General features: G+C 40.1%; 1 protein-coding gene across 4 annotated transcripts in view; it reads left to right on the top strand.

The window, feature by feature from the left end:
* The window catches only part of CYLD (CYLD lysine 63 deubiquitinase), a 29,432-nt gene extending 27,720 nt beyond the window's left edge, over positions 1 to 1,712 (top strand). For all 4 annotated transcript variants that reach the window (XM_070760190.1, XM_070760191.1, XM_070760188.1 and 1 more), the window contains one exon: positions 1,229 to 1,712. In XM_070760190.1, the coding sequence (XP_070616291.1) occupies positions 1,229 to 1,413 (185 nt within the window). In that variant the 3' untranslated portion in view covers positions 1,414 to 1,712. The remainder of the gene's footprint in view (positions 1 to 1,228) is intronic.
* The last annotated feature ends 15,086 nt before the right edge of the window (positions 1,713 to 16,798 follow it).

Raw genomic sequence — 16,798 nt, 5'->3', positions numbered from 1 at the left:
TATTTTATCTTAGGATGGATATATGTTTATCCCAGGCATGTTTAAATTCAGTTACTGTGGATTTATCTACCACGTCTGCTGGAAGTTTGTTCCAAGGATCTACTACTATTTCAGTAAAATAATATTTTCTCATGTTGCTTTTTATCTTTCCCCCAACTAACTTCAGATTGTGTCCCCTTGTTCTTGTGTTCACTTTCCTATTAAAAACACTTCCCTCCTGAACCTTATTTAACCCTTTAATATATTTAAATGTTTCGATCATGTCCCCCCTTTTCCTTCTGTCCTCCAGACTATACAGATTGAGTTCATGAAGTCTTTCCTGATACGTTTTATGCTTAAGACCTTCCACCATTCTTGTAGCCCGTCTTTGGACCCGTTCAATTTTGTCAATATCTTTTTGTAGGTGAGGTCTCCAGAACTGAACACAGTATTCCAAATGTGGTCTCACCAGCATTCTATATAGCGGGATCATAATCTCCCTCTTCCTGCTTCAGAGACCTTATCAGGTCTCTGAAGAAGCTGAAGAAGCTTCTTGGACAAGAAGAGAAACATCTTCAAAGAAAAAATCATAAAGTCCAGTTGCCTCTTGAAAGCACCTTTGGGACAGCCATGACTTTTATGACCTTTAAAGCCCTTCATGGCATCGGACCAGAATATCTCCGAGACCGCCTTCAGCCGCACAAATCCCAGCGACCGATTAGGTCCCACAGAGTGGGCCTTCTCCGGGTCCCGTCAACTAAACAATGTCGGTTGGCGGGCCCCAGGGGAAGAGCCTTCTCTGTGGCAACCCTGACCCTCTGGAACCAGCTCCCCCCAGAGATTAGAACTGCACCTACCCTCCTTGCCTTTCGCAAACTCCTTAAAACCCACCTTTGTCGTCAGGCATGGGGGAACTGAGATATCTCCCCCGGGCCTATACAATTTATGTATGGTATGCTTGTGTGTATATCTGTTTAATAATGTGGTTTTAAAATATTTTATATTGTAAATTATTAGATTTGTTATAAACTGTTTTTATTGTGTTGTGAGCCGCCCCGAGTCTACGGAAAGGGGCGGCATACAAATCTAATAAATAGATAGATAGATAGATAGATAGATAGATAGATAGATAGATAGATAGATAGATAGATAAGATAGATAGACAGACATACGGTCATCTCAGAACATCATAGTTGTTGTCCTGCTGGGGACAATAATCCCGTGTCCTGCCTTTTTTTTTTCTCCCAAGGAGGTCAAAATGGTTTTAACATCCCTCAAGTGACTCCGTGCCCAGAAGTTGGCGAGTATCTGAAAATGTCGCTGGACGAATTGCACTCTCTGGACTCGAGGAGGATTCAAGGCTGTGCGCGGAGGCTCCTTTGCGACGCTTACATGTGCATGTATCAGAGCCCTACGATGAGTTTGTACAAGTAAGAGGTGGGGGACTCTCGCGAGGAAGGAGCCTCTTCCCAGTGGCTGGACGGTGGCCCAAGGAAACTCAACGGAGCTTCTCAGCTTGCGCGTCTGTTGCTGGCAACAGATGCTTCGATAGGAACGGAAGTCAAAGAAGTAGAAAGAGGAAGAAGCTATTTTAACGGAAAGGGAGAATGGAACCATTCTACAGTGTGGTGTGTGTTGTGTTGCTGAAACACTCGAATGTTTTCACTCTTGGACGTACGTGTGTGTGTCTGTGTGTGTGTGTTTGTTTTTTAAATAAAAAAAGTCCAAATGAAGCGATTGTAAAATTTAGGTTGTGTTTCAGAGAAACTGTTTACATAGACCGAAGATAGCGCCCCCTCTGGGGTCTTCTGCTTATTCTTCTGATCCTGCACAGCCTAAAGGAAGGGGACTATATTTTTTTTTGGGGGGGGGGTTGTTTGTTTCCCAGCGTCGTACCCATTGTGTCTGTAAGACCAGCCTTACGCCCTTGGCATCAAGGTCTTTTTTGCTTCTTATTTTGACCTGGAATAAGTGAAATCACAAAACCCAGAACATCTCTACTGCCACCTTGCAGCGGTACTCCGAATGAGCTCCAGAAGTGGCCTCTTTTGGCAAGATTGGCCTCCCTTGCACAACTTCCTGGGTCCTGTTCCATGCGCTTGATGCCGTTTGTGAGATCACTTCTGGGAATGTGTGGATGAACCAGTATGGTGTCTTTCCATGGACATGCCCATCTTCAAAGCTAATCCTGAAAGGCATTCCATTTCCTGCTGTCTTCAAGTTTGATTTCTGCAATGGAAGAATCCCGAAAACCTGTTCCCCCCCAAAAATGAGTTTTGGAAACTTTTTCAGCATGTGTTCTGCACGCCTTAGGGAAGAATCTTGGTCAATTTTTCAATTCCTAGGAAGAAAGGAGCGTATTCTCCTTTCCTTTAGTGACAAGGAAAAGACCCTCTGACAGCTTGCAGTTCAGCATCGTAAATTGGATGAGATCAATTCATATCAGTTTAAGAGCTGTCGTAGAGATCTTTCAAAAACCACTCCATTAAATTATCTTTCTGTGTGCTGTTAGGTAATAGCTTATGTGTTCGCATGTTTCTGCATCTAGAGGGCAAATTTGGATTACGCAAGAAATCCAGTCTTCTAATACATTTCTTCCACAGTTCTGACCGAGGGAATGCAAGTCAATTTTAATCCTATCAAGGTATTCTTTGCTGTTTTGCTATCAGCATAGGCTGCCTTTATGGTTGTAGTTCGTTCACCCAATGGGACTTTTCGGTACTGTATGTTGATTGGGTGGGTTTGACTGTCTTTGGGTCAAGAAAAACTCGCCATGGGACAATAGTTATACTAATATTGAAGGAGTAGTGGAATAAAATCATTAAAGAAAGAATGCCAAAGGACAGACAAAATGAAATGTGAATGACAACAATTAAAATATTTCTAAAAATTATTTTAATTAATTGAATTGTTGAAATTGTCCCATGGCGCGTTGACCGTGGCAAGTTGGCTGCCTCGAGTTGTCTCATTCCAGTGTCTACAAAATAGGATTGTGAGGACAATAATCACCACATCGTACATTTGGGATAAATGTACCCCATAGACGCCATATGTAATAGTAGCATGTTTAAGACCTCAGTTGCTAGTTATTATTGTGCACTTATTTTTTGGTCTCAGGGAATGCCATGGAAATGAAATCTGTTGTCTATTAAATGGAAGGCAAGCATTGGATTTTTTTTCATTCAGTTTTGTGCTTTAGAACCGTGCTCGCACATTTATCATCTCAAAGGATTATATTGAGCCAGCGTGTAGTTAAATCATTTGACTTGCTGTTCAGTACATGGCAAAACATTACCAGCTTGTTTGAAGTATTCAATGTCGTATTGAGTATTTTTATGAACTGTAGATGTAATAGTTTTTCGACAGTGTGTGGAGGAAAACCTGCTATCGTTGCCTTAGGTACATTTTGAAAACAGTAGCTGAAAACATGTGAGGTGAGCGTGGGGGGGAAAGACCCCATGAATGATATAGAGACTTATGAAATAGATCTCTTGTTTTTAATAATAATAATAATAATAATAATAATAATAATAATAATAATAATAATAATAAACCTTCAGAATGGGTGGTGGGTGCTGAATGTCTCTTAAGATCAGCTTGCTGTGATGGAGAGAGTAATTAGGCACCTAAAGCATTTTTCAATGGATTTCTAATTGCACAGCAGGGCTGCCAACTCATTGCATTAATTCTCATTTGTGTAACTCGTGATTGGATGCCCTTCTTGTCCCTACCTATCCTGCTTTTCCTTTGAACATTCGTGGGAACTCAGAAGAGAGTTGTGTAATTGTGGTTTGAGAACACGTTGGGCTCCAGTTGGCTTGGGCTGAGTGGAAAACGGCAAATCCTGATGGAGCAGCAGGATGAAAGAATGTGGGCAGAGGTAATGAGCCGTAATCAAAAGAACTCTGTGGAAAGAGATACTGGTCAGAAAACAAGCTCCATCTTTTTGTCAGGTTGCAGGGGTGTGGAGAATTAAGGACAGGAACACATCCATCCATCACCCAGAGTCATTCTCAGGTCAGCTGAGGATGCGGCTCCAATCCTTGGACAGAAGTTTACGTGGAGGTGAGATCTGAATAAAACGGCACGATCTAGAAAGCTGGTGGCTAACTGAATCTTGGAACCCCCAATAATCACATTGGGAGTGGTATAGGAGACATGGAACTCCCAATAATCACATTGGGGGTGGTATAGGAGACATGGAGCCCCCAATAATCACATTGGGAGTGGTATAGGAGACATGGAACTCCCAATAATCACATTGGGAGTGGTATAGGAGACATGGAGCCCCCAATAATCACATTGGGAGTGGTATAGGAGACATGGAACTCCCAATAATCACATTGGGAGTGGTATAAGAGATATGGAACCCCCAATAATCACATTGGAGTGGTATAGGATACATGGAACCCCCAATATTCACATTGGGGGTGGTATAGGAGACATGGTTTTGATATATAAGGATCCTTTCCAGCTTTTTTTCTGATAGTGCAGTGGGAGGGGAAGTCTTCGCTGGTGATAGACTGTCCCTGTTGAATGTATTGTGCAATAAAACACACGTGGCAAATGCTTTCCTTTCCCTTTCTATTTCCTCTTCTGTTTCACCCATCGTGATTGGGGCGTTTTTATATACCCTGCTCTAAAAGGTCTCCAGCGGTACTGTGAAAAGTGACCTTTAAGCCATTGCCCTGCAGAAGGAATTCGACAGAAGTGGAATCATTTCAATTTGAGATCGCGGTTTCTATGACTTTGGCGTGTAAGCAAGACATTATAAAAGTGTCATCTTTTGGTTTCCCCGGGGGCTGAGATTGCCACGAAGAATAGCCCTTGAATCAATACGAAAGCTGAATTGGATTTTTACCTTGACCCGAACTGCCTCTTTCGAGGTTTGGGTTTTTATTTATTCCGCCATTGTAACAAACTTTATGTTCTGCATTGGCTTGCACAATTTTTAGAAGAACAAAAATAAAAGATTTTGTGGTTGGAGTGCAGTTGTCTCCTCAATTGAGTGTCTCAACCGAGAGCTTAGGACATTTGTCAGATGGCGTGTGTGAAGCCTTAATTCCTTCAGATCGGGAAAAAGAAATGATACCCTATATTATTTCTGTACTAGTATTTAATAAACTCATCATTTTTGTGGCTGTGTCGTTTATTTAGAATGCCTGAAAGGTTTCCAAGGTTTGAGGGGAAAGGATGACCCCATTAAAAATTTTGTGCTTTACTTTACTAGCTTTGGGGGTGGAAGAACTTTTATACATAGTGTAAGAGAAAAGAGTGATAGTATAATTGAAGAAGCTTGAGACTTAAGCCTGCAAACCTGACAGTTGCAGCCTAAAAGTTTATTTATGCTGAATGCTGTCACGTACATGTGCATTGGGCTTGGCATTTGGAAAAAATGCAAAGAAAATGACCAATATATCAATCAATATCAACTTTATTTGATTAGTCAATTGACCATATCAAAGCGAGAAAAAGGACCACATCGGTCATCATAAAACTGTGACTGGTTAAAATACAATAAAATTGGCTAAAATAGAGGGAATTTGAATAAATAATAAGTTAAAATGCAGTATAATATGCTAAAATTGAGTAGTAAAACATGAGAATGTAACTCATGCAAAGGATTATATTAAACAAATCTAAGATACTGATATAAAATATTCTTAAGTGAGTTCAGCTCCTTTGCATGCCACCCCAATATGTTCTATAAAACGTATTCTCATCTGAACAGTCCTGACTATAAACTTAGTGGTTCTAGAAACTACATATATATTTGTACCCTGAAGAAAATATGATAATTGTTTATTACAGTCCCAGTGTATGATTTTGTCAAGTAGGGGCTGTAAATACTGAGGTCTTACTGAGGAGTATAGTTTACAATTGAGTAGCACATGTGCAATGTCTTCTATTTCTGGTGCACCACAAGTGCATGTTCTCTCAAAATATGGTACTTGGTGGAATCGTCCATATTTGACCATAGAATCTAACTGCTCAAATCTTGCTCTAGTGAGTGCTGTTCTATGGTATTGGGTCAGACCCATTGTCAGGTATTTTTCTAGTTGAAAGGCTGTTTTGTTCTTGGCTAACCATTTCAGTGACCTGCACTTAGAAAGTGCCTCAATATCAGTTTGTGCATTAACATCTAAAATTATTTGTTTAAATATTTCCTTGACCTGATGTCCGGCTGAAAGCAGGTGTTGCATTGAGAAACCGAAATATAGGGTGGTTTGAGAAAGTTAAGAAAATGACCAGAATCCCTTGATGTGTTTCCAGAAGAAGTCCTCCAAAATGAGGAACTTTACAGAGAATGTAAGAAAACAGTTTTTGTTCCAAATGATGAAAAGTTGTTCTTTAGAACAGAATAACCCTAGTGCAATATTGCATTTATAGTTGCAATTAACAGCTTTGGTGCCTTTCATAAGTGAGTGTCATCAACATGTCCCATCTGGTAGAGAGCGAAAGATGGGCATGTAATCTTGTTTAAGATGGACCCATTGGCTAGATAGCCCAAAATCTGACAGCCAAGGCATTTCTCTATGATCTTAACGCCTGTTAACAGGCTTCTGGCTATCAAAGCTGCCATGGACCAGGGGTCCCCAAACTTTAAAAGTTGTGGTCTTCAACTCCAAGAATTCTCCAGCCAGCTGCTTGAGAATTCAGGGAGTTGAAGTCCACAAGTCTTAAAGTTGCTAAGATTGAAGACCTCTGGCATAGATACATAAAAGTGCATGTCTTTTCATTGCGCGACAAGCTATAATGCACTCATTACACATTCTCAACACCAATTTCAACTGTGGGTATCTGAACATAGGTTCCTTTGCAGCAAACCTACTTTTAAACTCCTTTAATATATTTTGATGTTGGAAAGACAACCTTGTATTCATTTTTGTTTGTGGCTACACAAACCTTGTATTCATTTTTGTTTGTGGCTACACAAACCTTGTATTCATTTTTGTTTGTGGCTACACTAGGTTAAAAAAATATGCTCCAGATGCCACCTTGTGGAATTGATACACAATTGCTGGTTGATCATCATCACACACAGAGACTAAAAATGTTGTGTGTGTGTAACACTGGAATGCTTTGTAGTAGCATTTGAAATGCAATTGCACCCCCATTAATTTTTCTAAGTGTCAATAAATTTTTTCGTATACACCCAGATAGAAACATAGAAGATTGACGGCAGAAAAAGACCTCATGGTCCATCTACTCAGCCCTTACACTATTTCCTGTATTTTATCTTAGGACGGATATACAGTGTTCCCTTGATTTTTGCGGGTTCAAATTTCACGAATAGCCTATACCACGGTTTTTAAAAAAATATTAATTAAAAAATACTTCGCGGGTTTTTTCTATACCACGGTTTTTCCTGCCTGATGACATCATACGTCATTGCCAAACTAATAATTTTTGCAAATAAATAACAAAAAAAATATTATTGTTAATAAATAATTATGTTTACAAATATCAGGATCACTAAGTGTCTTATTCAGTGGTGAGTACCAGTAATAATGGTGAGTAAATGGTTGTTAAGGGAATGGGAAATGGTAATTTAGGGGTTTAAAGTGTTAAGGGATGGCTTGTGATACTGTTCATAGCCAAAAATGGTGTATTTACTTCCGCATCTCTACTTCGCGGAAATTCAACTTTCGCGGGCGGTCTCAGAACGCATCCCCCGCGAAAATTGAGGGAACACTGTATATTAAAAATATGTATATATTGAGGTGGTAGTGTAAATACTGAATTTAATTTTTTCTTTAAAAATGTATCCACAGGTTTTGGTGTGTGAGAGAATTGCTTTTGTATTTCATGCACTTTCAGTAAGGGTTAGCCAAAGGAAATAAGATTAGCTGAGAAAAAAATATTTTGCATCCTGGCTGTACTTTTGAAATAATGAGCTGCAGTGTCTGATGAAGTGAATATCCTACCAGCTCAACGCTTTCTGTACAGTGTTGTACAAGTGAAATACTTGAGATTAGAACTGATTTTTCTAAATTGTAGTTCCACTTCAGGGGCTGGAAGAAATTTGAGACTTTTTAAAAGGCCAGCTTTATGAATTCATAGTAAACAGAAAAATGCACATTTTTGTGATTGTGACTTGACTTGAAATTTGTACTTCACTATGGGCCAGTTCATTGAACATATTATCAGATCACTTCTATGGAGATATTCAAAAATTATATACACATAACCATATACAGGTGGTAGACTTGACTTGAAACAGTTTTTTAGCGACTGTTCAAAGTTACGACGGCACTGGGAAAAAAAGTGGCTTATGATCATGTTTCACACTTACAAACTTTGCAGCATCCTTGGCAAGTAACTCATACAACCGTCATGGTGTCCTGAGGTCACGTGATCACGTGATAAACACATATCCATCCTAAGATAAAATACAGAAAATAGTATAAGGGCAGACTAGATGGACCAGGAGGTCTTTTTCTGCCGTCAGACTTCTATGTTTCTATGTTTCTATGATCTCCTTTTGTGACCACCTGACCAGCAAAGTCAGTTGGGAAGTCACAAACATTTTTTTTCTTTTTTCTATCTTAACAACTGTGGCAAGAAAGCTCGTAACATTGTGCAAAACTCACCTGTCTCACTTACCAAAAAAAAAAAAAAAAATTGGCTCTGGATTAGAGGAGGGGAAAAATGGACTTTTAATAAAGCCACTTACTTGGCCATCCAAACGTCTGGCAGGCAGAAGCATCCAGAGCAAGGCCAATTGGCCGAAGTCCCTCCTGGAAAAAAAAGAATTGAACCTAATTAATCAAAGGGTTGGGATTTGAAGGACCAGCCTTGGAAAAGACCCACCAGCTGAGTCCAATCCACTGTCGATAGATCCTGAGCTTCATCTTTCGCCCCGAGACACAATTTTTAATCTTAACACTGCTTATTCATGACAAACATCTATATAACACTGACTTGTATGTTATTTATTTATTTATTTGTTTGTTTGTTTGTTTGTTTGTTTGTTTGCTTGTTTGTTTGACTTTTGTTCCACCCCTCTCCGAGGACTCGGGGTAGCTCACAAATATAATAAAACAATACATAACATTTTGGGTCCAATTAATTAAATATATCATCTAAAACTAAAAGCCCTATCCATTTCCATCCAATCGGTTTCTCTCAGTCCATTCATCGGCCAGCGGGCAAGAATCTAATGGACCCAGGCCTGGCGACATAAGTGAGTCTTGAGACTCTTGCAGAAGACAAGGAGGTTGGGGGCAATACGGATCTCCGGGGGGAGCTGATTCCAGGGGGCCGGCCCCCCCACAGAGAAGGCTCTGCCGCTAGGCCCCGCCAACCAGCATTGTCTAGTTGATGGGACCTGGAGAAGGCCAACTCTGTGGGACAACCGGTCACTGGGATTCATGTGGCAGGAGGCGGTCCCATAGGTTATTGTTTTTTTAATTATTTATATGTTTATTAATGCTTTTTTATTTTTCCATACAACATATATTCATCTTTACTGGTGAATCTGCATCATGTATATACATTCTTGTCGAATATACCTTTGATTACCTTTGTACATATAAATATCTTATTCCTACTCTTGTTGGGGATTCCTCTTTTTAGTTCATGAATACCATTTCGTCCAGATTGAGTAATAATCCGAATCAATTTGATTATTTAGTTCCATAGTCAGCCTGTCCATCTCGGCACATTCATATATTTTCTTGATTATCTCTTTGTCTTCCACTATTAGTGGATTTTTGTGCAAATAATATCCTTGCCGCTATCATGTGCAAAATTAAATATCTTACATTTTTAGGATAAGACCCTTTCATCATTCCTAATAAAAAGAATTCAGGTGTATACTCGATTGTTAAACCTGTTATTTGTTGTAACCAGTTACTCACTTTTTTCCAATATTTTTTCGTCTCTGTACAAGCCCACCATAAACAAAAGTAAGTGCCCTGCGTTTTCTTACATTTCCAGCATGTCCACCAAATACCCCAAAATAACAATTCGACCGTAGCTTATTGTTATACCTGCTACTGCTAACAACATCAGCTGCATTTTTGGGTGAAGTGCCTTCTTTGTTTATATAGGTGGTCAGTTGGTCTTGCGACTGGTTGAACCTTGTGATTTCAGATTCCCAGATTCCGCCAATAACCTCTCTTCTCAAACTTCTCTTAGGAGGGGAAAAAAACCGTGCGAGAGATGTTACAGGAATTCCGTTGCACGGGTGCCCCCAATTGTGACGGCATTTGCAGGTGAAGTGGAGGAGAGAGAACCAGAAGGCCCAAGCCAGCTGCTGAGATCTTCCCTGGGCTGGGGGCCAAATTTGCTTTCTGATAAACAGACCTATGTGAATATACACTGCTCAAAAAAAATAAAGGGAACACTTAAAAAAAAACCAGAATATAACTTCAAGTAAATCAAACTCCTGTGAAATCATAAGAACATAAGAAGAGCCATGCTGAATCAGTGCCAAAGCCCATCGAGTCCAGCATTCTGTGTCATATAGTGACCCACCAATTGTCCAAGGGGATCTTGAGCTGAAAGAGAAGGCAAGACCCTCCTTTTCCCTTGACCCCCAACAAATGGTACTCAAGGGAATCCTGCCTGCCTCAACCAACATAGAGGCAGCACTTGGACATCCATTTCAATAACCATCTATATGCTTGGCATCCATGAATCTGTCTAATCCTGCCTTGAAGCTATCAAGGCTGACAGCTGTCATGACCTCTTCTGGAAGTGAATTCCATGAACCAATGACCCTCTGGGTGAAGAAATATTTCCCTTGATTTGTCCTCACAAATCAAGGGAAATATTATGACACAAATCAAACTGTCCACTTAGGAAGCAACACTGATCGACAGTCAATTTCACATGCTGTTGTGCAAATGGAATATTCAATGAGAATATTCATAGAAACATAGAAGACTGACGGCAGAAAAAGAACTCATGGTCCATCTAGTCTGCCCTTGTACTATTTCCTGTATTTTATCTTACAATGGATGTATGTTTATCCCAGGCATGTTTAAATTCAGTTACTGTGGATTTACCAACCACGTCTGCTGGAAGTTTGTTCCAAGGATCTACTACTCTTTCAGTGAAATAATATTTTCTCACGTTGCTTTTGATCTTTCCCCCAACTAACTTCAAATTGTGTCCCCTTGTTCTTGTGTTCACTTTCCTATTAAAAACACTTCCCTCCTAGACCTTATTTAACCCTTTAACATATTTAAATGTTTCGATCATGTCCCCCCTTTTCCTTCTGTCCTCCAGACTATACAGATTGAGTTCATGAAGTCTTTCCTGATACGTTTTATACTTAAGACCTTCCACCATTCTTGTAGCCCGTCTTTGGACCCATTCAATTTTGTCAATATCTTTTTGTAGGTGAGGTCTCCAGAACTGAACATTTCCATTCATTCAGATCCAGGATGTGTTATTTGGGTGTCCCCTTTATTTTTTTTGAGCAGTATATTTCCTCCAGCCTCTTTCCTTCCTTCAACAGTCAGTGGTTCCCAAACTTAAAGACTTGTGGACTCCAACTCCCAGAATTCTCCAGCCAGCATAGCATAGCTATACATAGCATAGCATAGCATAGTTGGCTGGAGAATTCTGGGAGTTGAAATCCACAAGTCTTAAAGTTGCCAAGTTTGGGAACCACTGGGTCAACTCTCGGAGCGGAGCGGGATGCTGTTTTTATGAGGTCCTCTTCCCACCCCAGGGTCATTTTCTACCAAGGTGCCATATATCACCTCTCGGAGGTGACGGTGTTGCTTGTTGTTGAACACAGATGAGCCTGTAATGGCCCATCTGCTTTGATTTTATTTAGGGTTCCCTCAAGGACGGAGGGCAGGGGGAGGCGGAGGGAGAATAATAATGTTTCATCCCATCTGCTTTTCCTACCGTCAGCCCCTGTTTGAATTATCACAGGTTCTGAGTGGCTGGCATATGCTGTCACATCAAGCGACACGGAAGAAGTGTTGCTCTCCAGCTGTTGTGTTATTAACTTCCAGGAACCAGGAAGGGAAAGGTGTAGCTGACATGAAAGTGGGGGGTTATTTCTGAGAATTGTCAAAGAAATGCAATTTTTTCGCCCCAACCTCGCCTGTTGTTTATGCTAGATTCCCAAATCTGGAATTGACAGTGTCACCTAATCAGGTAGGACAGGGCATAATAGAAATTATACAGGGGGGTCTCCCAGGGATGGGTTCCAGGCAGTGAAGGGTACTTTCGGGACTGTCTTCTGCCGCACGAATCCCAGCGGCCGATAAGGTCCCACAGAGTTGGCCTTCTCCGGGTCCCGTCGACTAAACAATGTTGTTTGGCGGGACCCAGGGGAAGAGCCTTCTCTGTGGTGGCCCCGGCCCTCTGGAACCAACTCCCCCCAGATATCAGAACTGCCCTCACCCTCCTCGCCTTTCGTAAGTTGTTGAAAACTCAACTTTGCCACCAGGCATGGGGAAATTGACGTCTCGCCTAACTACTTTGGTTTATGTATGGTCTGCGTTGTGTGATTATTTTATTATAAGGGTTTTTAAATTGTGTTTTTAAATATTGGGTTTGTACCTTGTTTATTATTGTTGTGAGCCACCCTGAGTTTTCAGAGAAGGGCACCATACAAATCTAATAAATAATAATAATAATAATAATAATAATTATTATTATTATTATTATTATTATTATTATTATTATGCATTATTGGCAGGTTAAAAAGGCAGGTTACTTTTGCCAAAGTTTTGAATTCTTCAATATAGAAACATAGAAGATTGACGGCAGAAAAAGACCTTCTGGTTCATCTAGTCTGCCCTTATACTATTTCCTGTATTTTATCTTAGGATAGATATATGTTTTTCCCAGGCATGTTTAAATTCAGTCGCTGTGGGTTTACCAACCACGTCTGCTGGAAGTTTGTTCCAAGCATCTACTACTCTTTCAGTCAAATAATATTTTCTCACGTTGCTTCTGATCTTTCCCCCAGCTAACCTCAGATTGTGCCCCCTTGTTCTTGTGTTCACTTTCCTATTAAAAACACTTCCGTCCTGAACCTTATTTAACCCTTTAACATATTTAAATGTTTCGATCATGTCCCTGCTTTCCCTTCTGTCATCCAGACTATACAAATTGAGTTCATGAAGTCTTTCCTGATAGGTTTTATGCTTAAGACCTTCCACCATTCTTGTAACCCATCTTTGGACCCATTCAATTTTATCAATATCTTTTTGTAGGTGAGGTCTCCAGAACTGAGCACAGTATTCCAAATGTGGTCTCACTAGCGCTCTATACAGCAGGATCACAATCTCCCTCTTCCTGCTTGTTATACCTCTAACCTCTAGATCAGCGTTTCCCAACCTTGGCAACTTGAAGATATCTGGACTTCAACTCCCAGAATTCCCCAGCCAGCGAGAGTTGAAGTCCAAATATCTTCACATTGCCAAGGTTGGGAAACACTGCTCTAGATATACCTAATCCCTGAAACCATTCTTCATGTGTTTTAGCCTTCAGTTCCTTAATCTTCTTTGTTGGTCTTCTCTGTTCTCCTTCTAGAGCTGTGATGGCAAACGTTTTCGCTTCTGTCCTCCAGACTATACAGATTGAGTTCATGAAGTCTTTCCTGATAGGTTTTATGCTTAACACCTTCCACCGTTTTTGTAGCCCGTCTTTGGACCCGTTCAATTTGATCCATATCTTTTTGTAGGCGAGGTCTCCAGAACTGAACACAGTATTCCAAATGGGGTCTCACCAGCCCTTTATACAGCAGGATCACGAGTCCACGGAGAGGGGCGGCATACAAATCTAATAAATAATAATAATAATAATAATAATAATAATAATAATAATCATCATCATCATCATCATCATCTCCCTCTAATATGACTTAGCAATGACTGCTTTGCAATATGACAGCACCAAGTTCATGCTAATACGTTGCAACGCGAGTGTGAGTGTGGGTTTTTTTGTTTTTTTGTTTTTGCAATCATTATTTTATTACCTCCTAAAAGTTATGAGTTCCAGCTGTAGTCCTTGCTTTCAAGTGTTCTGAACTCCTGACTGCCATATGAATTGCTGATTAGATTCCCTTTGATTCAGTTGCTTGCCGTGAATAATAGGACAAGGAATGCTATCAGCATTTTGACTTTAACTATAACTGTTACAATTAATTATAGGTTTAATTAGCATACATGCCTGGCAGCAGAGAATATAACATTTCATAGTTAACAGATGACCCTGAAGCTTTAGCAGGAAGTATGACACCAAAGCTCTATGATGGAGAATTATTAATAAATGGCTTCCATTGTTTGATGTCCTTATTTATACAAATTAGCAAGCGCTACATAATCAACTTAAACTGTATAATTTATAATAATTGATTTCATTTTGACTGACCACCGGTCAGTCCCTGGAAGAAAAATGGCCCTATTAGGATAACTTTAATCCTAAACATAGCTAATGAATCGTATTACTTTAAGGTCATATTTGAAGCTTTTGTTAATTGTCAGAACCATTTTAAATTGATTAGAGCTAAATTAAATCAATGTAATGTTTGGAGAAAACAATATTTCTAATGGATGAGGCTGGGCTGACCTCGAATAAACATATTTATCAACCGATTTCAGTGAATGAGATGGCTACCAGCCGGCCTCATAATTCATGATTGTCTATAATATGTGAAATGTCACTTTCTCGGCAATTAATTATGTCAGGTTATAAATCTGTTGTTTACCGTTCACCGTTTGCCAGTCGGAAGACTGACAATTTAGAAAGCAAATGGACTGGGTAAGGTCCTAACATATTTTTAATATATGGAAGTTTTAAAATAAAAGGAGTGGGGAAGAGTAGAAGTCAAACTTTTGCTTTGGGTTAAAAAAAATATTTTTCCTAAATAGTAAGCAAGAAAAAGTATCTCAAGATACATTCCCATTACCTTTCTAGATAGTGAGATGGGCAATATATAAAGATAATAAATGAATGGATGGATGGATGGATGGGGGGGATGGGTGGGTGGGTGGGTGGATGAATGAATGAATGAATGAAAGAATGAAAGAATAAATAAAGCATGCAAACTTGTAATAACTTGGTCACTGCCTTCAGACTGCATTTTCCACAACCCTGGGATGTGGAAAAGGCGTTGAAGGAAGAGAGCATAGAATAATGAGGGCTGGAAAGGACCTTGGAGGTCTTATAGCCCAACCCCGAGAGATAAAAGGCAGTGCCATCAAGTAAACAGGTTGAGATGCCAGCCTCAGGACCCCAAGCTCTCCAACTGGAGGAGAATCCCAAAGCTACAATACAGGTAGTCCTTAATTTATGACCACAATCAATCTTATAATTTCTACCATAAAGCAAGACAGCTGTTGAATGAATTCCTACCTCCTTGCCTTTTATGATCTTTCTTGCCACCAGTGTTGCAAATTTGCCTATACAGTGGTTTCTCTACTTACGAACTTAATTCATTCCGTGACCAGGTTCTTAAATAGAAACGTTTGTGAGTAGAAGCAATATTTTTTGCCGCAGAGCGTAGGGTTTATTTGCACTGAGCAATAGCACACAGCACAGAGCAGGAGACATAAAGTGCAGATAACAAACCCTTAAGAGACAGCATGGAAAAATGTTTCACAGGGAGGAAAAGAAAGGAGGAGAGAGACGGAGATCATGAGACAAACGTAAGTCTCCCGAAAGTTAAGGAGAAGAAATATGACCAAGTCTATGTGGCGCTTGGCTTCACTATGACTATGGTGGGCGACGAGGAAAGACCGCTATGTTTACTGTGTCTAAAAATGTTGGTAGTGGACAGCTTGAAGCCAAATAAATTAAGGTGTCACTTAAAGACATTACACCCCAATTACGCTGATAAGCCGCTTGAGTTTTTTAAGCGAAAACGTGCTGAATATTGCAAACAATATTGGGGGGGGGGGGGACACACAAAATGTTTACTTCTTCCAGGGGGGGTAACAGAAAATAATTGAGAAACACTACCCTAGACAAACTATTGGTAATTAAGGAGTAATCTCAAGCAGGAAGAGGGAGATTGTGATGCCGCTGTATACAGCGCTGGTGAGACCCCATTTGGAATACTGTGTTTAGTTCTGGAGACCTCACCTACAAAAAGATATGGATAAAATTGAACGGGTCCAAAGACGGGCTACAAGAATGGTGGAAGATATTAAGCATAAAATCTATCAGGAAAGACTTCATAAACTCAATCTGTATAGTCGGGAGGACAGAAGGGAAAGGGGGGACATGATCGAAACATTAAAAATGTTAAATAAGGTTCAGGAGGGAAGTGTTTTTAATAGGAAAGTGAACACAAGAACAAGGGGGCACAATCTGGGGTTAGTTGGGGGAAAGATCAGAAGCAACGTGAGAAAATATTATTTGACTGAAAGAGTAGTAGATGATTGGAACAAACCTATTCATTCATTCATTCATTCATTCATTCATTCATTCATTCATTTATTAGATTTGTATGCCACCCCTCTCCGCAGACTCGGGGCGGCTAACAACAGTAAAAAGACAATATGAACAAATCTAATATTAAAAGTAATGTAAAAAACCCCAATTTAAGAAACCAATCAGACATACAGACATACCATGCATAAATTTTATAAGCCTAGGGGGAAGGGAATATCTCAATTCCCCCATGCCTGACGACAGAGGTGGGTTTTAAGGAGCTTACGAAAGGCAAGGAGGGTGGGGGCAATTCTAATCTCTGTGGGAAGTTGGTTCCAGAGGGCCGGGGCCGCCACAGAGAAGGCTCTTCCCCTGGGTGCCGCCAAACGACAAACTTCCAGCAGAAGTGGTTGGTAAAGCCACAGGAACTGAATTTAAAGATGCCTGGGATAAACATCTATCCATC

The sequence above is a fragment of the Erythrolamprus reginae genome, chromosome 9 (genome assembly GCF_031021105.1).
Source record: "Erythrolamprus reginae isolate rEryReg1 chromosome 9, rEryReg1.hap1, whole genome shotgun sequence".
NCBI classification, from domain to species: Eukaryota; Metazoa; Chordata; class Lepidosauria; order Squamata; family Dipsadidae; genus Erythrolamprus; species Erythrolamprus reginae.
The sequence above is the reverse complement of the archived record's forward strand: the minus strand, read 5'-3'. Positions and strand labels throughout refer to the sequence as shown.